The 22,073-nt window shown below is 43.2% G+C and overlaps 4 protein-coding genes across 6 annotated transcripts in view; 3 read left to right on the forward strand and 1 right to left on the reverse strand.

Moving 5' to 3' along the window:
* Positions 1 to 9,559, forward strand: part of LOC125292160 (transcription factor E2-alpha-like) — a 41,256-nt gene extending 31,697 nt beyond the window's left edge. For all 3 annotated transcript variants that reach the window (XM_048239365.1, XM_048239352.1, XM_048239360.1), the window contains exons 18-21: positions 760 to 813; positions 1,273 to 1,508; positions 5,363 to 5,440; positions 5,625 to 9,559. In XM_048239365.1, the coding sequence (XP_048095322.1) occupies positions 760 to 813; positions 1,273 to 1,508; positions 5,363 to 5,433 (361 nt within the window). In that variant the 3' untranslated portion in view covers positions 5,434 to 5,440; positions 5,625 to 9,559. The remainder of the gene's footprint in view (positions 1 to 759; positions 814 to 1,272; positions 1,509 to 5,362; positions 5,441 to 5,624) is intronic.
* On the reverse strand, positions 9,542 to 11,216 carry zpr1 (ZPR1 zinc finger). Its single transcript, XM_048239374.1, has one exon. It carries the CDS (start codon positions 11,070 to 11,072, stop codon positions 9,759 to 9,761), a length of 1,314 nt encoding a protein of 437 aa, XP_048095331.1. The 5' UTR covers positions 11,073 to 11,216; the 3' UTR covers positions 9,542 to 9,758.
* A 2,717-nt stretch (positions 11,217 to 13,933) lies between these two features.
* On the forward strand, positions 13,934 to 16,900 carry LOC125301086 (cytochrome b-c1 complex subunit 10-like). The gene is made up of 3 exons (XM_048253356.1): positions 13,934 to 14,084; positions 14,633 to 14,789; positions 16,641 to 16,900. The coding sequence occupies exons 1-2, from the start codon at positions 14,035 to 14,037 to the stop codon at positions 14,751 to 14,753; spliced, it is 171 nt and encodes a 56-aa protein (XP_048109313.1). The 5' UTR covers positions 13,934 to 14,034; the 3' UTR covers positions 14,754 to 14,789; positions 16,641 to 16,900.
* A 419-nt stretch (positions 16,901 to 17,319) lies between these two features.
* Positions 17,320 to 22,073, forward strand: part of LOC125301077 (methyl-CpG-binding domain protein 3-like) — a gene marked incomplete in the record, with an annotated part of 15,559 nt that continues 10,805 nt past the window's right edge. Inside the window, 4 exon segments of the mRNA XM_048253344.1 lie at positions 17,320 to 17,673; positions 18,741 to 18,897; positions 19,103 to 19,240; positions 20,774 to 20,864. Coding sequence (XP_048109301.1) covers positions 17,660 to 17,673; positions 18,741 to 18,897; positions 19,103 to 19,240; positions 20,774 to 20,864 — 400 coding nt within the window.

Consider the following 22,073-nt stretch of genomic DNA (forward strand, 5'->3'; position numbering starts at 1 on the left):
AACACGTGTATGAAACGTATTAAATATGCAAACACAGATTCGGTATAAACACTGACAACCCCGAAAAAAATCTCCCGTTTTTGGAAAGCTAAATGTTGACAGGTATGCCATAATGTGTTATGACTTTGTACAGTATACGTAGCTTAAAAACATGGCATGTATGTGAGGTTAGAGATAAGACCTTGTGTGTGTGTGTGTGTGTGTGTGTGTGTGTGTGTGTGTGTGTGTGTGTATGTATATATATATATATATATATATATATATATATATATATATATATATATATATATATATATATATATATATATATATATATATATATATATATATATATATATATGTGTGTGTGTGTGTGTGTGTGTGTGTGTGTGTATGTTGTGTGTGTGTGTGTGTGTGTGTATATATTTATATATGTATGTATGTATATATATGTATGTGTGTGTGTGTGTGTGTGGTTATTTAATATGGGGTTATGTATATATATGTATGTGTGTGTGTGTTTGTGGTTTAAGAAGCGGGGGTTGTGTGTGTGTGTGTGTGTGTGTGTATATATATTTATATATGTGTATATATGTATGTATGTATATATATGTATGTGTGTGTGTGTTTGTGGTTTAAGAAGCGGGGGTTGTGTGTGTGTGTTGTTTAAGAAGCGGGAGTTGAGTGTGTGTGTGTTGTTTAAGAAGCCGGGGTTGAGTGTGTGCGCGTGTGTAACACGCTCCTGTTGTCATACTGCCCCGTTTGTCACACTTGTTTCAGAGATCAACCCTTCACCCTACACAGCAACTCTGCCCAGTCAGACTCAGGAGCTGAGTAAGTTTACACGCACTCAGCATATAAATACACTTACACTAGCCAATGCCCGTCCATATGATATGATCTGACTTTGTGTAAAGTGTATAATAGGTGTGTGTGTGTGTGTGTGTGTGAGATATACTGCAAGTGAAGCCACACTCCATGAAAGCCGCTGGGACCCTTACAAACATCTTACACACATTGAGGAGTGTGTGTGTGTGTGTGCACATGCGCATTGCTTCCATTATTTGAGCCTCTGTGATGTGTCTCTATGAGTGTGTGTGTGTGTGTGTGTGTGTGTAATACTGCAAATGCAGCCACACGCCATGAGAGCCACTGGGACTTGAACGTTTCACCTGTACAAGCATCTTCCGTGTGTGTTTGTGTGTGCGCGCAATGCTTCTGTTATTTGAGCCTCTGTGGTGTGTCTCTCTGTACGCGTGCGTGTGCTTGTGTGTGCTTGTGTGTGTGTTAAAGTAACGAGGACGACGAGGACCTCCCTCCGGAGGTGAAGGTGGAGCGGGAGAAGGAGCGGCGCCAGGCCAACAACCAGCGGGAACGCCTGCGTGTGCGCGACATCAACGAGGCCTTCAAGGAGCTCGGCCGCATGTGCCAGCTCCAGATGCGCCCCGGCCAGGACAAGCCGCAGACCAAGCTTCTGGTGCTGCAGCACGCCGTGCAGGTCATCCTCAACCTGGAGCAGCAGGTCCGAGGTCAGTCAGGCAGACGGCAGCATCAAACAGACAGACAGCCACCCGCAACAGCAACAGGCTAACGGCTCAAACACTGCAGCACTTACTGGCTTAGTTAAAAGCGTATCAGAGGTGGAGCGTGACTATGGCACTAACCAGCCTTCAGCGTCTATGAACAGCCTCTCTCTTACACACATGGAAGGGGTTTCAGTAGCTTCTATGAACAGCCTGTCTCACACATATAAGTGTCTTCGTACACGTAAGGGGTCACAGTAGTGTTTAAGAACAGCCAGTCCCAGACACACATGTAAGGCGTCATAGTATATAGTGTGATTAGATCTGGGGGTGGTCAGAGCCCAGAGGGCAACTATGATTGGGGTGGGGGCAATTAGGGGTGAAGGGTCATGGCCAAAGCAGCCCCTCTCTTACTCCACACTGAAGTCCTCTTGTTCTATCACTCTGCCTGTACATCACCTGTCCTGTCTTGTGGCCTTCCTCTATCTTAGCCTGAATAGAAGGTAGCAACACATTTCAGGTAGCTTGTTAAATGTGTGTGTGTGTGTGTGAGAGAGAGACAGAGTGTGAGAGAGATAGAGAAAGGGAGAGAGAGAGCCTTGCATAATGTTGCATGTCAGTCCTGTTATAGTGTGTGTGTGTGTGTGTGTGTGTGTGTGTGTGTGTGTGTGTGTGTGTATAAACTGCTTGCAGCACTAAATGTGCAGGTCATTGTGTTCTCATGTGCTCCGCTTTACTCGTGTCATCTATATCCTCTTCTCCTTTCCATGCTAACTTTTCTCATTTTGTCCAAGTCAAACTCTTCGAAAAGATTATTTATAAATGTCATCACTGTAAAGACTTTTACAGGACTTCATAGATTAATGAACTAAAAAAGGACTAATGACCTGTAAACTAACTCTATGAAACTGCTCCCCTAAAATCATCAGCCACTGTAATCCTCCTAAGGTGCGCTCACATAGCTTTTTAATGCCTCCAGTCAACCATGTCGTCAGTATGTGTGGAAGTGTAAAGACCTCTCTCTTCCTATTCGACTCTCACTCCTTGCCCCTATGGACATTGTAAAACCCAAACCGGCCCATCTATACTTCCACTGCCCGCATGTTAAGTGTAGACCTGCAAGCTGGTAAAGAGGGGTGCAGTAGTAGTCATTATTAACCGCTTTCTCACGCAACCACGCACTCGTACACTCGTTAACGCATGCACACACATGCTTGTGCTGCAGTCGCTTATCTGTGTTAGCATGCTATGCGAAGTTTAACCTGTTTACCTGAAATGTTCATTCCTTTATACAGCTACCTGTATAGCGCTGTCTCTCTCTCCCTCTCTCCCTCTCACTCTCTCACGGTGTTTCTCACTTGTGGTCTCTGTCTCTCATTCTCGTATTTCGTCGCTGCTGTTCTTTTGCTTGTGTGTAGCAGATACTTTGACCTCCATGTTTCAGAGAAACACATCACTAACACAGGGATGTGTTTCAAATCTGGTTTCCGCCTCATCTTTCTTTCTTTCTTTCGTTCTTTCTCTCTCTCTCTCTCTCTCTCTCTCTCTCTCTCTGTCTGTCTGTCTGTCTGTCTACCCCCTTCCCCCCACCCATTGTTTCCTCTCGGTCATCAGTCGCCCTGCTTCCCATTGGCTAGTCACTATGACAGCAGGCTCCCCTTTTCTCCCTTTGTCTGTTTTCTTTGCTGTCCTTTTTTTCTGTTGCTTTCATTTTCCCCCTCCTTCGCTTTTTTGACAGACCCGACCCCCCCACCCCTCACTCGCTCACCTGCAATCACCTGTTGCAGGTGTGTGTCTCAGGCGTTACGGGTTTTTGAGCATGATTGAGAGGTAGACGAGCAGTTCCATATGTGCAGGGTCGATGTTGGATTGATGTAGCTGAGGATGCCAGTGTGGGATCAGATTTGGGTAGACCATCGCACAGTCCTGTCAGACCCCCCTGTTCAGACTCCTGGAAAAGATGAAGAAATCATGAAGACCCTGGGGAACAACACTCTGAAATCCCTACAGCTGACCGGAACTTCATTGAAATGGAGTGAAAGTCTCTGGGAAGCAGTGATGTCTTTGTAATACAGAAGAACAAAATCGATAAAACGGCCAACACAAAGGCACACTTCAACAGTCTTCTAAATGCAAAAGATGAAAAAGAGAAGGTCTTTTCTCCTCTGTTGGTCCTCCTGCATGTGAAGAAAGTTTGACTTGATCCATTGGATGAACAAATGGACAGACAGATGGCAGAGCCATGCGTCAGACTCCTCCCGCTCCACTCCTCCACCACTCTTGTGGTTGCGTCTTCAAAACACACATGCGCACACACACAGACATGTACACATAAACACACACACACACTTAGTCAAACATGTATGCATACCTTAAAAATGCCCACACTAAGCGCCATACAAATGCATAAATGTAGTTGTGCACACACACATACTTGAAGGGGGGCACTCTAGATCACTACAGATGGTGCTGCTCTGAGTTATCACTCAATACATTTGCTATAGACACACACATATACCTAGATAACATGGACCACCCACTTACTCACACACAAACACGGGTCTCACGGCTGCGAGTGTGTGTGTGTGTGTGTGTGAGGGTGATTGTGCTCCATAGATATGCAGAACTTATGCATTTGTCTTTCTTTGTGCACTAATGTGCATTTACTTTGCGTGCGTGCCTGCATGTGTGTATGTTACCTGTGCGTGTGTGTATGTTACCTGTGTGTGGGTGTATGACCTGTGTGTGGGGTGCGTCCCCTGCGCAGCAGTGTGTGTGAGGAGTCTCTGACGGCGGAGGAGAAAGAGCTGCGAGAGCGGGAACGGCGGCTGGCCAACAACGCCCGTGAGCGTGTGCGCGTGCGCGACATCAACGAGGCCTTCAAGGAGCTCGGCCGCATGTGCCAGCTGCACCTGCACAGCGACAAGGCCCAGACCAAGCTGGTCATTCTGCAGCAGGCCGTCCAGGTCATCCTGGGGCTGGAGAAGGAGGTGCGAGGTACGCAGTCCCCCACGCACGCGCGCACGACACACACACACACACACACACACACAGACACGTATGTGTGTCTGTGTGTGCGTCCGTGTGTCTGTCTAAGCCCGACAGAAGGCTGTATGCCTACTCTTCGAGGTACACAGCAGACCATGCAGGTCATCCTTGTGTGTGTGTGTGTGTGTGTGTGTGTGCTGTATCCTCCATTCCCCAAAAGGGTGGAGGAAGCGCCGTGAGGACAAACAGGAAGTAGCTGAATGGAGGGGAGGGGTTGGGACTGGCCGTCTACTTCAGGGCCGGTTGAGGTCACTTTGTTTTTTTGTTTTTTTATTATTATTGTTTATTTGTTTTTGTTTCTGGGTCACTTTTTTAGTGCTTTTCTGTCTGGATCTTTGGCCCAGTTTCAGTGCAGCTCACTTTTTTTCTCTGTCCAAACCCTTCTGCTTAGCAACACCCTTACTGTGCTTTACCCCTCCACCTCGTGCCCAGTACTCACCATCTCACACAGACCGCTCTCTCTGTCCATCTCTTTCTCTCTGTCCATCTCTCTCTCTCTTTCTCTCTGTCCATCTCTTTTCTCTTTTCCCTACCACCGATGTATTTGTCTGTCTCCTTTCACACAGACCTTTCTCTCTATCTATTTCTCTCTCTCTGCCCCCAGCCAGTGGCCTGTCTGTCTGAAGTTAACCTACAAGAAGTACAAATATCTGGTGCACCCTGTTCTGTCCGCTCTTCCTCTCTCTGCCCCGTGCCACTTGTGTGTCTGTTTGAAATTGACCCATGCCCACTGCAGATGTGTCTGGTGTGTGTTCTGATGGAATCTCTGTCTCTCTCTCTCTCTCTCTCTCTCTCCCTTGCTCTCTGTGAAGAGAGGAATTTAAACCCCAAGGCAGCCTGCCTGAAGCGTCGAGAGGAGGAAAACCCCGGCAACCACATGTGACACTGAGGTAGGTGTGTGTGTGTGTGTGTGTGTGTGTGTGTATAGACCTCTTCTAGCTTTATTGATTTTAAGCCATAGTTGAGTAGTCTTCACGTAGTAGTCGCCATCTACTACGCTACTTAGACCTTGGTCCTGAAAGGAAAAGGAAAACGGTGTGCTCTCCACTCATCTCCTCTTCTCTTCATCCTCAGGTTGTCTTCAAGAGACAGAGCAGCTGTGGCCTTAATGACAGCAATCATCTCAGCCAGCAGACATGCATCTACACTGCCCCAGTGTGTGTTAGAGTACACGTACACGTACACACACACACACACACACACACACACACACACACACACACACACACACACACACACACACACACACACGGAAACACACACACACACTTTTGTTCAAAACTGACACGTTGACCATACCCCTGAGTAGATGTATACACTGACCATTGAGTGCACCTGCAAGTGCTCATACTGGCATACACATAGATATAAACACACACACACACACACACACACACACACACTAACTATGGCCCAGTGGCATATTGGTGTCCGTTGCCCACTGCAGAAAATGACTCTATCTGAGAGACTCCAGCCACACCGGAGGAAGACTTTACGGATCAGTTTTTATCTGATATTTTTTTATGAAATCTAAAACAAAAATGTTGCTTACTTAATGGAAGCAAGACACAAAAAAAGAAACTAACAAAAAAACAGGACATTCTGATCTTTTGGAAACAGAACAAGTAGAGTGGACGTGGCTTCTAGAAGAGGGAGCACCACCATCAAAGCAGCAGAGGGGACTGTCTCTGTGTGTGTGTTTGTGCATTTGGGATTGTAACGAGTCTGACTGGCGTAGTAAATTGTGTTATGGCATCCAAACATCCATAGAGACAGACAGACACACATACACACCTCCCCCTCCCCTCGAAGGTCGTCACTGCAATGTGTGTTACACAGAAGTGAGGAGGGGGTCTTTGGACTGCTTTTGGATTGGATGCAGGCCAGGCCTCCCCCTCGACGACATAAACCCTCCTAGAAGCATCTAGAACAACCCCCACCCCAAGAGCCACACGTCCCCAGGCCATCTTTAAGGCCCATCCACACCAAGAAGAACTATAACCATAAAGGCAACTTTACTTAGAAACAATATGAACGTCCACACTGGCCAATGATAAAGAGGGTCTGTCCAGAATATTCACCCGGTTCATTAATGTGATTTGATGGATTTTGATTGGCTGTCAGGTTTCTATCGCTCTAAAATTGAAAATCCAATTATGTTTTCATGTTTTTTTTGTTCCAGTATGTGGTGTGGACGTAGTTGTTCTAATTAGTTAAAGCGATACTTTATACTAAGCGATACTAGTTTTTACCGGTCTCATTATCGCTACAGTTGTGACTAGTGGTGTGGATGGGCCTTGAGCCTAAGGTCTGGACTGCTTAGCGTGGAGTGTGTGGATGAGGCCCATGGGGTTAGTCGGCTCCTCAAGGCTGTGAGCGAGACCGTAGCCACAAATTACCCTTCATTTAACCGGACAAACAAAAGCATGTTACAGGGACTGGCCTCTTACTTCAGCTCAAATAAGTGAGAATCCATCTCCTAGGTCAAGAAGGAAATGTTGCCGTAGCAACTCAGGTGGCCACGGGTGCTGATGCAGTTTTTGTTGCATGTTGGCAGAGATAGGTTTCGCCAAGGCAACGACTGCACTGTTGCTGTCACCATGACGACGATGCACACCCTCCCCTTATATTGTAAAATTTCGGTAAGACCTGAATTGTTAACTTACGACAAGAAGCAGTAGGACTTAATGGTAGTTGTACTCCTTATCTGCTTGTGTGCTTAGATGGCATGATGTATGGAGGATTTGAGGGCGTTTATTTGCTTGGGGTTAAGAGGAAGGAGAGCTGAACTCCCTCCACCATGTGAATGGATGGACTAGGTCAGAGTGCCGCCTCTGTGCAGCCCAGCTTAGAGAAGAGAAGAGAGTAGAATATCTTTTCTTTTGTGTTCATTTCTTTTTCATTTCTTTCGAACAATTTGCAAAAGGGTTTTTTTATGAGTGGACCCAATATGTGTATGTAACTTGATTACAATTTGTACTTTGTATTTCCCCCCTTTTTTTATACAAATATTCTTTTTCTCCATGTTTGTGAGTTAACTTTCTGATTGTTTTTTTTATGAACTACATTTGTTTAAAATGTAATGTGTAAAGGCTTGTAAGGATGCCAGAACAAAATGTGTTCCTCTTTGCTCTTGCTGTTGACTGGTGACCGACTGGCCAGTCTAAAGGGACGAACCTCATTATTAGAATCTAACATTTGGAAAGGAACTAGTACAGTACCAGTACAGTCAGACCTTTCCACAGAATAGCAGTAGCACTGTTTTGCGTTGGTTTGATTTGCGTTTGAACTAATTGCCCCAGCATATTAAGATGTCAACCCCCATGTCCTCCCCCTGCCCCTAAAGCAACAGTAAAGTAGGTTGTTGGCACATTGCCGTAATGCTTAAAATAAATAAATGCCCCTTTTATTGGGTTTAAGGTGATCCCAGCACGCGTCTGAGCTGTGTGTGTGAAGCAGAGAAGAGAGCGAGAGAGAGATCCATCTTGCCCTTGTCTTTTGCAAAGGACCGGATGCTTTTCTGAGTTCATCCCTAGAGGCAGTGCTGTAGCCTCAGCAGGGGGAATTGTGTCTCTTTTTTGGAAGGGGCGGTGGTGTGGCTCTTTAGGGGTCAGTCAGACCCCTGAGAAGAAACTTACTGACTGGACAGAACAGGAGGAGGATATGGCCTTGATCTATATTATCGACCTGCCGGGTCAGCTCAGACTCGTATCAGAGGCAGACAGGCTCCTTCTCCTCGCTCTTCTGACTTCTGTTCTGGAGTGGAATCAGAGAGTGGACGTTTACCAGTGCCTCTAATTCTCTCATTTCAGCTCAGTTTTGCTCCCCCCCTTCTTTTCCGTTTGTTTTGTGGGGGTGGGATGGGGATAGATCAAATATTACACTGTTGTTGATGAGGATGATTCAGAACACATTTCATAGCTTCAGTGAGCTGGAGTCATCGAAGAAAGACACAGATTTCAATCCGCTTCTTTTCTTACTTTTTGATGAATTGAACAATGGTGTTGGCAGCAGAATTAGAATTGGTTTTAAGATGTTAAATGTTAAAAGCACAAAGTAAAAAGAAAAAAATCTCAGAACAATCCATGGTTCAGTGTCACTTGCAGACTGCTTTGGGTCCGAGCATAGTCGCCATTTCCCAGACAAATAAGTTAATTTCAGTCCCCCATTAAAGTGAAAAGAGTCCTGATCAGCTTCTAAATCAGTCACTAGCTGCAGTCCTCAATTTAACAAATGTCAGCTTTTATTCTTACACCGCTTTCATGACTATCAGGTATAGTGTTCTTTGACTATAATCACATTTAGAGGCTGTGTTGGTGGTATACCTTCCCAGATGACCTTTTTCCTTTAACCCTTTAGCCTTCCACATTATTACTGCTGGGAAAAGGCAGCCCTCTACTGGCAGTTTAGTATACTGGATAATAGCACATCAACAGAGGGTACACCTTTCCCAAGTTACTCCTACAGCCATCATCAGTCTGAACAGTGTTTGACTCTTTCAATTGTTTATTAACGCCTCTGAGAATCATCATGCTGGTTTCTTCCTAAAGCTGGCCGACATTCTCATATCTCACTAGGTCATGTTTTGCCATCCCGTTGTGTCCCTAGGGGCACAGAGGGGAGGGGAGAACCTCCTCCCTGCAATATATTTCCCAACAGGATTGGCTGTAGAAAGGCATATGTGCTCTCTTGTGTGGGTGTGACATGAAGGACACCACTTGTACCTGCATGGCCGACCATACCATCCAATCATCTCCGTACCCTAAGACACACTGCAAGTTAAATCTGCGGTCTCTCTTATGCATTGGGGACAGAATACAATATATGTGTCCTCACAGTGCCTCTAGGCGGACTCTTTAAAAATGTAGTTATTGAGAACATTCATGTATATAACGTAGCAATAAAAGTGCCATTTTTAATAACAGAAATATACATTTTTCAATGTCTGTCTTTTGGAACTTGTATACCTGAATAAAAAGAAAACAATGTAATAAAGTGTTTAAAGTAGAGTTTATTTTGTCTGCATTGATTTTCTGTGGTTTAAACAAGTGCCTTAAAATTATTCTTGGGGCTTTTACTTTCTTACATAAACAAAATGACAAGTCAAGTCCCATAAGGGTAATAAAACGCTAAATAATGACTACAACAAAACGCCCCATACATAGGCCTAAGAGCCTTTCGCTCTGAATTCCCTTGTCCATGCCACTTCTATGCCTCATAGCCTTCGGTTTTCATATCATTAAGGCCCAACTCTTCATTCTGCTCAAAGCTACGTGTATACTTCTCTGTTTTCATGTTTGGGTCAGGCTCTGGGGCATACACGTTCTGAATGTAGCTGTTCCCAGACGGGTCGTCGAGGACCAGGTGTGCAAGCTCCTTTCCTGCAACTATCTTGTCAATCTTCTCAGCGAATGATTTTAACTTCTCGCTACGCTCAGCTGAGCTGTCCCCGCAGGAGAACGGGTTCTTCAGGATGAGGTCTCTGATGTCTTTGAGGAGACCCTCTACAGTGGTGAACTTCCCAGCCAGCGCCCCCATCCCCAGCTCGAACTCCAGCTCGGGGATGAGAATGCTGCAGGTCTCAGACTTGAGAAGGTCCCTCATCATGTCTAAAGGGTTGGTCAGGAGAAGTGTTATTTTAGTCCCTTGCTCCTCGGTCGCGCCGCCCGATTTTACTTCGTTCGTCCGGTGTCCACAGTTATCGCAATTCGTGGCCATGATTATTACCTCCTTGAAATGTGGGATCTGAACAAGTTTCATGTTGGTGTGGGCTGGAGCATTGCACTCGGGACAGTTGGTGTTAAAAATCAGGACCTCATTTCTCAGGCTCTCCAAGTCGTTACCAGGTTTTTCCTGCTCTAGGATGTCATTTTCTTGTATTCCCAGAACTGCATTCTGTTGTTCAGTTCTCTTGTAGTGAGTAACAGTAAGATCTGGGTCATTATTCGGTGCACACAGGTTCTCTATAAAGCTGTTCCCAGAGGGATCGTCAATGACTAGCGTAAACTCACTTTCGGCGTTTTTGAGCTCCTTTAACCTGGCAACGAACTCATCGATTTTGACAGCGACGTCTGGGTCAGTAGCCCTTCGCACAACTTGGTCTTGTTCAAGTCCAGCCACAGCCCTGTCGATGAGCCCCTCAATGGTCGAAAGAGAGCCCTTTTGAGTGAACGCAGGGATTTCAAAATCCAACTCTGGTATTTTTGTGGTCGCGCTGTCCGACTTCACTACTTCACGGTTCATGTCCATTTTTGCCTTCACCTTCAAAGCGTACTGAACGCCCTGCTCCTGGATCCGACCGGCAGACTGAATCTCAGTGTTTGACCAGTTACAATGATGACAGGTAAACGAACTGATGATAATTTCTTTGAAGAAAGGGATTCTTGTTAGAAGAAGTCGAGTCGATCCATTTTCGTAGCAGTTCATGCATAGGCTTTCGATAATCGTTGGCTGCATGTCATCTTCCTCGGCACTTATATCCTTAAAAACAGGACCCCCATTCACGCCTTTCTCGCTAGACATTGTGGCAATGGATTGTTTCTTAACTAGATTGATGTATACCGTTTATTTAGCTAATTTTCAACAATGTTTCTAGAAGTTTCCTGCCTGCTCCTCACATGGCCGTCGTCGTATGTAGTACACGTCACAAATAAACGCCGGAAGGTGTCAAAGTTGGGCGACAACTTGTTGTAGCGTACGTGTAAACTGCTACGATAATACTGTACCAAAACTGCCTTATGAGTGAAGACCAAAACACAAAACTCATTCAAACATGGATTCTGCTGAGTAAATTGTTGTGGCTAAATATATAATTAGTTGAGTTGAGATCAACAAGCCTAAATGTAATCACATTCTTACTGAAAGATCCAACGATATGGACAATCCCAGTCAGGGTGTTTATCTTCACACAATCCACAGAATCCTTGATAAGCATTAAACGAATAGTTATTTTTCAGGTCTGAGTGGAAAGTGTGAAGAAAGTGCTTCTGGAAACAAATGGACAACAATTTACAAAGGGATTTTCTATAGGATGCATACAATTGCATAGGCCTATCTTCAATACGTTTTGATTAAAGTCAAAGTCTTGTAAAATATACAAAAGACAAATCTGCTGTCTCTAAGTTACTGTTTCTGTTACTAATGCCAATTTGCAGTCATGCTCACTTCAAATGGGGCACTTTAATCATAGACGGTAGACTTTAATGCATCCCCCAAGTGCCCTACTTAACTTCCGGTGCTTGTGGATTGTCGCTGACCTCTGTGCCGTCTGCCTGGAGACAGAGCCCGTCTACGGAGAGCCTTGCCACTCCGTATTAAGTCCCATTGTACCGAATTTTGGATGCAGTTCCACCAGAGTTCCACTGGGGGCGATCGCCATGAGTGCAGAATGAATGGGAGTCAATGGAGCTAGACGGCTAAAATGGTCTCTTTCACCTGATTGTCGTTGACAAATCTCAGATTTGATTGTAGTTTGTATAACTTCAACATGGGTTATAGGTCAAAAGTTGAATGAACGAGTACTTATGTCCTTTTGATTTCTTACAGGTTGGGTCGTTGTTGCACATTACACGCTAGCATTGTGCTAATGAATGACGTCATTGACACATTTGAAAGGCTTTTAAGAACAATTAAGTGACTTTAAAAAATATAATACTCAACCAAGTGTATTTTCTTTGCCTCGCCTTTCGAATACAATACTCAAATTACTTGAAAAAAAATTATATCCCGAGAAAAGTGGATTTTGAGGGGTACAGCCAGAGACTTTCTAATGTGGAGACACAGCACTCAAAAAATACTCCATAGAAATGCATGGGGCTAGTTTGTCACGCCAATATGGCCGTTGTCTACACATATCCCACCCCTTCCTCGGCAAAACGTCGACATGTGAATACATTGAGCCAATCCTGTGGTGTGATGTGAATACATTGAGCCAATCATATGGTGTGTTGTGAAGACATCGTGCCAATCATGTGTTGTGATCTCGCCACTGGAGCAAGATTGGTGTCGTGGAAGCCTTAGCGACGCCGCGGATTCGACCCAAAGACTGTGCCCGATGAGTGCCCATAAAACGTTGGTATATGGCCGCCGAGTGGAGGGACTTGGCCTAAAAGGACTTTGGTACAGCTCCATAGACCTCCATGCATTCTGCACTCGTGGACGAGCGCCCTCATGTGGAACCACAGAAGGAACTGCAACCAGTTCAGAAACCGGAAGTTTTCCGAGAGTGGCAGTTCTCCCATAGACAGTAAAAGAAATGGACGAACAGACTCTGTCGTTTTCAATGGGAGGGCACTGAGTCAAATAGAACGATTTTTCAGTTGGTCCCCCCAGTACTGCGCAGCCTCACACTTAACTTTGTGACGTTAGCCATAGAACTGAATCTTGTAACTCATATGATAGATACACAGAAATTCTTCTCACATTTCCTTCGCCTTCAAAGTCATCAAAGTTAAACATTTATTTATGTATTATTATTATCATCCTCACCAAGTCATGTTAATGTTGAAGCTACCATACATGATCATCTTCAAAAACAGTCATGCTAAAACAAAACAAAAAAGTTATAGCCTTGAAGCTATTTTCTTTCCACTTTTCCGACCTACGGTCAATCCATCGAAAACCTCTGAAATGATTACTGCCGTTTTTTTTTTTTTTTTTTTTTTAATTAGGTTTACTTTTTAATTATTATTAGGTTGCCTCTGTGTAATGCTTTACCTTAACATACGGTCGTGTATGCTAGGTTTTGCTTACGAAGTTACCGTCCATAGACAGTAAGGTGGACTGAGCTTTTATCCAAACAATATGGTGATCTCCTACGGGCCGAAAAGAGAGATTACGCCAAAGCTAGTTCCCTCCAACCCAACAAGCTAACCATTCTTCTTACAGGTAACCAACGTTACGGACGAGGTAGTGGAGTCTGTTTTGCCTTTGTAGTGTTTATGTTGATTACACAAAAGCTACAATATCAGCACAGGATATATGTTATATGAAGTTATGGTATTTCAAAAAAATCCTAGAATGAATGGACTTCTATGGGAGTTAGCAGAGAGGTGGTCCCTCCAGCCTACGTCGATTCTTCTACTTCCGGGAATTCGCCTGCCCCCTTGAGTTCTCCCCTTATTAGACATTCTCTGCTGGAGATCTGTATTTAAGTTTCTCAAGAACACAGGGCTTTTTGTTAGGAATTATTTAATGCTACTCTCTTAGAGTATTATTTATTTATTTTTTATTTTTTCCTTTATTTTCCTCAATTATTATTTATTTATTTATGTATTTATGTATTTATGTATTTATTTATTTATTTTCTTTGTCACTCCTCCGTTGAAACTCCATACCTGTAGTTATGAAAATGTCCAGTTGGTGGCGGTAAATGCAACCGTGTGTATGCCAACCTCCTATAAACCCCACAAGAAGAAGAAGAAGAAGCTTGTCGCTGACTGCGCAGGGCTACGTTCACCCAGTGGGTCACAATCAAAGGTCCAATATGATCGGTAAAATAATAGGAGAGAAGTACATCGCTATCGCCAGGACGTGGTAAGGTGTAGGGGGAAAATTATATATTGTTCTTTGTCCACTGTATTTTAAAGATTTCAAAGTCGGTGCCCTTGTTTCGACCTAGCTAAAATTAGCTTAGCAGAAACGCATTGTAAAGTCACGGAACTATGCTAACAAACTCTGGCCTTATTTCACTGCTAACGGTTAGGAAGGTCGCAGACCAGACCAAGTAACGTTAGCCAATATTTCCATTAATGTTAATTTAGTTGTTCAATTTGGGGTTGTGTTATACTCAGCATTGGGTATACTGTGAATTTAAGTGTATGTGTGGTGGGCGTTTAACATTAACAGACTGCTTTAGATAATCAGTAACGTAAACAAACTGACATTGAATAAGCTAACAGCAGTTAGCTGTGTGTAATACCAAGCATAGCTTTAAAAAGCTTGATGGCAATGTCATTCTCTGGAACATGTTCTCTTCAACATGAGACGTTGTAGGCCTACGTTTTCAGTAGAAAACGGCGTTGGATTGGTTAGTTACAGTATGTCAGTTTGATTTAAGCCATGGTGTTCCCTCTTGCCTTCAGGGCCCCCACACTGGCAGTCTGGGGCGGCGTTGGTGGAGTCGCGCTCATCCATTTCACAGATTGGAAGTTGTTCCTGAACTACGTCCCATATATCAACGGGAAATTTAAGAAGGACGACTAGAGCATCTCCACGGGTGTTGTTTAGGAGGCTGACTGTGTGGGTATCCAACCGAGGTCTTTCGAGGGACTCGTGAAGAAAATGCTAAGTGCTTTCAGTGGGATATTTGGTGCTGACCAAATCTGAGACTTGATTTCACTCAGGGATTTTTCTGTTAACGTGTACATTTGCCCTAATATCTCTACTAATATTTACTATCTAGAGATGTACCACATCAAATTGATCATTAACCCTTAGAACCCGATTGACGCAAAGTGCGTCAAAAAACACACCCTTTCTTCTCTGTTACATTGCTCCGCGACTGTTCATCACAACGAGACCTTTATTTTATGACAGAGAAGAAGTGGGGCTTTCCAAAGAGACCACACACTTGTCAGTACGATCAAGTATGAAAATTTAAAAAAATCATGAAATTAAATAAAATTGCATCATATTTAAAGTCTATACTTCTCTCATGCTCACCTGGCGCACCAATTACTCTCGTTTGAATTACTTCGCGAACCCGTGATCGCATAGATATGGCAAGCGATCAGATGAAAGAGGAGAAACAGGGCTTATAAAACAGACGGCGACTGGAAAATATTAACGCCATGTACACAAACCAACGCTGCACACCCATTACTCGGAGTAATTACCATGGACCAGTGATCGGATATATATGCCACGCATGTTAGATGAAAGAGGAGACACCGAGCTATCATTTGATACCAAATACATCCTTCTGGGTTATAAAACAGACGAAATGACCGCAAAATAATAACTTCATATAGCTGGACAAATTCCTGCATGGCATCCAATTCAAGGCTCACATTGCATCCCAATTTGTTCAACAAAGAAACACCTTTTTTGCCTTTACTTTGTTCATGGCAATGCAGTAAAAAGTTGAGAATCATCATGAGTGCATACACCATAGTCACACATGCTAACAGGCAAACTTGGGTCAAGTCAGGTCAGATCAGTTAAATGGTCACAGATATAGAGCGCAGAATGGTCGTTTTTTCATCGCTAAATAAAAAATGGCATTTATTTCCATAAATCACACACCACAAATTTCTGTAAATTGCTCAGCCCCAGAGTATCCCTCCAACATGGCAATTATATTGCCCGTTTCAGGACAGTCTGCCCTACACACACATGAAATGCATGTAGAGCTATGAGCTTGCTGTGGTGAGATACAGGTCAAAATATAAGAATTTTTATAATATGATTTTTTATTTTAATTCTTTAAAAATCAATGCTAGTACTAATACATGAAATGATGGCAGATCTGGATAGCCTAGACTCTGCTGGGAAAAAAAACAATATATAATACGTGTGTGTGGCACTTACAATGACCAGAATAAATCCTTATGAATAAAGGTAGTGAAAATGCCCTAAAAACAGCTTAGGGTTCTAAGGGTTAACTGACATGCAGTTACCTAATTACACCAGTTATGGTTTGTAGAGATTCAGTTGTGTTCAAAGTCATGTCAGACTTGATCTTAAGTTGACCATTTCACATCTGATTGTCTTGTCATAATGTAGATTATGAGAACATTGCCATATCCAATTTACAGGGTTTTTTTTATTATTTTTTACTTGCTTATGGTATCCCATGGTGTGGCGCTGCGTTTGATTGAATTAATACTAGCCTATTTTATTAATCCTGATGGGTCATGTTGCTCATGAACATATTTGTATTCCTCTGAAATCCCATCTCAACCTTTCACTTAATCAAATCAAAGAGTATTTCATGAAGAGCATATGGCCAGTTGTGCACTTTGATATTGTTTTTGATAGTTGGTCATCTATGAACTCCAGAAGTAGTTGTAGTAGTTTACCTTCATGTAAACAAGTCCTATTCCGCAGCTGGGTGCTGACAGGGTTGTCTGTGTTCTCATATGTTCTCAGGCCGGGCCTCCATTGAGAACATCACCACATCTGACGGGCGCCTAGACTCCTCATCTTCAGCGGAGGAAGTGGATCAGACTATCTGTGATGCCTCATTGTGGCATGCTCCACACAATTGAATAATATAATATTTATAAATCCATTTTGTACTCTTTTTTTTTTTGGTTGCCATACATCTTAAGATGTGGTTGTGATTGTTGATGTGGAAGTGTTCCCGTGGTACAGTCCTATTCTTATTTTCCATTAAAATGTTAATTTTAGACCTTTTTTGTTTGTTCCATGATCAGACAAGACGGTGGCTGTTGCTGCATTGTTCTTTTGCAAAAATGGCTGCTCTCAGGCTAGAGGTATTAGCTGGTACTCAGTTTAAGTGTCCGGGAGCAAGGTACTACAGTCAGCGGTGAGTGAATGAGTGACTGCAGGTCCTGTGTGAATGGGGTTTTGACACTGTTTCAAGTCTTGCATCCTCTTCCATAAGCTCACAGATAACTTTGATTTCCTGTGAATGATTGGTTTGCTTTTGTCTGCATTGACATTTATGGAACTGACCTATGGTTCTTCTAATTAAAGGTAACAAAAAAAAGATGCTGACGTTTTGTTCCTTGCATATAAATTGAACAAAATACAAGTAGCTTACACATCCAGGACAACTTGACAGTCAAACCAACACTTTTTTGTGAGGTCACGATGTAACTTCTTTGTTTTATTAGGATGTTACATGTACATTACTATTCCCATGGGTAGAAGTACAGTGCATGATTTGAAATTGCCAACCTGCATGTGTTTCATTGGAGAGCGGTGGAGCTGCCCTTTGCTACTACTATAATGGTTGAAGCCTCCGAGTCGTATGCGGTTCTGGGAAACCTGTCTTAATAGCGACACTCATTGGACGCTGGAGGGATAGACTGGAGTGGAGTGTCCTAAAAGGTGACACTAGTGCGTGTGTGGTAAACTAAAGTGGGACATCGCATTTCTCCGCACACTTGTAACCTCGGCGCGCCTAAACCCACGAAGAAAACATGGAGCGGAAAAGGTGGGAGTGTTCGGCTCTCCCAAATGGTTGGAAAAGGGAAGAAGTGACCAGAAAGTCGGGGTTGTCCGCGGGGAAAAGCGATGTCTATTATTTTAGGTAGGCTGCTTGATGGCCGCTGAACTAGGGAGAGAGGGGGGCATTATTTTTTTTAGCCTGGTTAGCTAATCCTTTAGCCATTGCTAGCCACTATGTGGTGGGTTAAAATAACTACTGAACAATGTTTTAAAAAGTAGCTAAGTCTGGTAATAATGGGTTACTACTACAATCCCGAACCCCCTTTTAGTAATTGTTCTCACAATGCATTATGTGCAACTAACGTTAACGTTAAACCAACCAGATGGAAGTTAGCGAATTAGCAAGCTAGCCAACGTGCTGTATCTCCGAGATAATAACAAAGATTAGGATACTAGTTAGCTTGTTGGGTAGCTAGTTGTAGACTGGCTGCCGCTGCTAATCAGACTGCACATGTGAAAATAAAATAAATCGTTTTCTCTTTACCACTTGCAATATTGAACCACATTTAAGTTATTTGTTGCGCAGCCTCTCAGCCAGTAAGTTGCGCGTGGCTCCCCAACTTCTTGTGATCACACGTTTCACTTCTTTTGTGTGTTAGCTTTGATGACTAGCTAGCGAACGAACCATAACAGCAAACTTGCTGGTTAGCTTTACTGTCCGGATGTAATGTAACTTTATAACACGCATCACGATTTTGATTATGAACCCAAGCAGCGCAAAAAGTGCATGTTGTTAAGCTCTGCTATAGTATAGAATATTGCTGTAATGTTAAGTTTGAAGTTAAGGGATGTGAAAGTTACTGACGTCTCTCGATTGAAATATACCAGTTGAATGAAACAAGAGCAACGATTAATGGACTAAAGTAATGTGTAACTCTACTTGGTCATCTTGGACTTCAACCACATATGTGACATTTGCATTCGTTATGTGTAAAAACATGACAAAGTTACGGTCCACTCTGGACAGTCGGGCAGCTACAGGCCTACAGCTACATCCACATGTTTTATACAGTTTGGTGATGCACTCTCCTTTTGTGGTCCCCTGATCACTAGTCCCACTGGAAAGAAGTTTCGCAGCAAACCACAGCTGGCTCGTTACCTGGGAAACTCCATGGACCTGAGTTCCTTTGACTTCCGCACGGGGAAGATGATTTTCAGCAAGCTCAACAAGAACCGACAGCGTCTCCGCTACGACCAGAATCAGAACAAGGTATGGTTCACCTGTGTGGGCTTTACAGGGCTAGAAACTACCATAAGAATATAACAACATACAAATATATGACAATGTTGTGCTTTATGAAATTACCAACATTTCTGTGATCTTTGGCATAATGAGCCTCATTTGCAGATCAGATATAATTTAAACATTTTACACAATATATCAATCTGTCTTCTTTTTCTTTCTTTCACTGAAGGGCAAGCCTGACCTGAATACCTCACTACCAGTCAGGCAAACCGCCTCTATCTTCAAACAGCCTGTTACCAAAGTGACCAATCACCCCAGCAACAAAGTGAAGACTGATACCCAAAAAGCTGTTGAGCAGCCAAGACAGGTATCCCTCAAACCTACAGATTATTTTATTTGACAGTTCCACTGTGTTACAGTAGTACATCAGCCAGGATGGATGTTCAGAGACACCTTCAGGGCTCCAGAGTGCTATTCTTTCACACAAAGTTATGTCACAGACCACTTGGAGGTGCAAACAATATCAGATTTTTGTTAACTTCGAAACAGGCACCTTGCTTTGGATAGACAATAGCAATATATCATAGAAGAGATTAACGGCACCTATGATATGTTTAGTGTTCTAATGACGTCAAACAGCTAGTTATAGGTACCGAAATGATAGCTAAGGAACCAGAAGTAAACACACATGGATGGCTATGTGCTTGCATTATACAACTAAACATGACCGAATACTTTTATAACCCTTGAGCCAGCTCCTTACTATGTGATCTCAATGGCGATGCAGCGTTTATTTGCACCTCCAACTACATGGCGTACCTGGTTCAAAAACGCCCCCAAATGCCCATCTGTTTGTGTGAAAGAATTAATGTGACCTAAAATCTGCCTAGTTTTTATTGGTCGCACCAGTGTGCCTAAAATTTGACTGGTCTAACTCTGTGTGCATACATATAAACATTATTTTCCACATGGGCATTCTACAGCAGATATGGCATTGGCTTAATTTCTCCTGCCAATAACCAAGTGGGCAATTATAACACTGTAGACCTATTACAACATAGACCTATTGGTGGATATAACTGCTCTCTCTGCATCCCAGTAAATGTCCCATAAGTATACATGTCTTTACATAAGCCAATGATGGTAGAGTTAGTTTATCCAAATATGATAGTGACTTACCTTCCAAAATATATTCTTACAACATTTTGTATTTAGGTTATCAATGCACACATGGAAAGAAAATGGATGATTTTAGAGAATGGATGACTTTTCCAAAAACATTGACAAATCGTGATCTCAATATTGACAAAAATAAATGTTTTTGCCATAATTGAGCAGCCTTAGTCTGGAGCTATGACCTTGGAATGGCACTAGCTTACTTGAAGTCGGCCGACCAGTCTCCTGTTTGTTGACATGGCTGTCAACAGGCACTAGAAGATGAGCGTTTTAGTTCAAACAAAACGTAAGAAATACATTGTACGCAAGTCTTGGCTCTAAGGACCACTACTGTGTCCCACTCAAATTGTTGTTGCCTACGTGCAGTAGCTGCACAAAATCAGGAGGGATGGACTTTCGGTGAGCACATGTTTTGGAAGCACTTCTCTTCAGGTGCTTGTTAACAGCGATGTCAACGAATAGGAAACTGGTTTGCCGACTTCAAGTAAGCTAGTGCACAGAGCCCATAGAGAAATCACCAAGGTGACAGAGGGTGTGTGTGTGTGTGGGGGGGCATCTGTAATGGGTTGGCTTGGTAGAAAAGAAACAGAAGAAGAGGAGAGAGGGGAGTGATGAAGAACGGGATGTCTGCCTGTCTGTCTGTGGCATGTCTTTGAGCTTGCAGTGGGCATCATGTCGCACCAAGCATCACCTGTTCCTCTCTCTCTCTGCTTGTGTTGCGAAGCTGTTCTGGGAGAAGAAGCTCAGCGGCCTGAATGTGTATGACATCGCAGAGGGACTTATGAAGAGCATGGAGCTGCCCAAAGGCCTGCATGGTGAGTCGGTGCGTGCGTGTGCGTGCGCATGTCTGCACGACAAAGCCAAAGTCACTGTTCTTGCTTGACTGTGCTTGACTGTAGTGGTAGGGCAAGTAATCCAGTGGCCCAGTTTCTAGACCTGTCCACAGATGTTTTATCTCCATTGTTAAAGCAACACCAAAGAACTTTTCCTCTGTCGCATGCACTATTTGTTTATCCAGCACCGGCTTAGCAAATAACAATGTCCACAGACAAGGTAGAATATGTTGCATGATTTTATGAATGTACGACGTATTGCGACATCAGATGCAAGTGTCACCCTGTTACGAGTTGATGAAACACTAAAACGATTTTGGAAACATTATTTTAAGGTACAAAAACTCTTTGGTGTTGCTTTAAAATATGAAAATATATAGTGAGTGATCGAAAACTGTAACTGGTTTGAAAACTTGTGAAAACTTCAGACTTTTGCCTTCCTTATTTGACCAATTGCAAAACCCCGCCCATCGAACGCAGACGAGCCAATGGCAGTCCAGTAGCTCCGCGCAGGCAAGCATACTCCGTCAACTTTGGCTCCATAGAAATGCATTGGGAGCTGTGATTTTTGTCCAGTTTCATGGGATTTTTTTAGTGATGCGAGTTGAAAAGGACGGCCAAACGACGTGTGAGATTAAGGCAATACCGATACACAGAATAACGCCTTTAAATCTTGATTAAGTTTTCTGTAATTATGTTAAATTAGATTAAATTCTTTCCTCCCAGCTCTCCACTATTTTAAGTAAAGGGTTACTCCTTAGCAAACCATAATGAAACAGTGCTCCACCACGTCTGTGGATTAAGCCACACAGTCAACTCAATGTAAGTAAGATAAACAAAGATGTTAATTGTTCTCAGCATTGCCAGCATTGTGTATAATATGATTGTCACTTGGTGGAGAGTTGTAGATAACTAACGTTAGCATAGTTAGCTAACCGCTGCTAACGTGCTTACATCGTCACGTCAGAAATGCATGGGGCTGGGCACAGTAGTGTAACATTTATTTACCATAAATCAATAAAGTTGAAGTGGCTCTGCAATGTAGGCTATGTTTCCGTTTTCTTTTTTTTTTTCCAGTACCATGTTCCTTACATGACATGGCCCAGTGTCCTTGTAACATGCATGCAAGTCTCTCTAGCACAGCTAATGTTAATATCAGTGAATCACACTCACACAATCACAGAATATTTA

Source organism: Alosa alosa, chromosome 1 (assembly GCF_017589495.1).
Source record: "Alosa alosa isolate M-15738 ecotype Scorff River chromosome 1, AALO_Geno_1.1, whole genome shotgun sequence".
NCBI lineage: Eukaryota > Metazoa > Chordata > Actinopteri > Clupeiformes > Clupeidae > Alosa > Alosa alosa.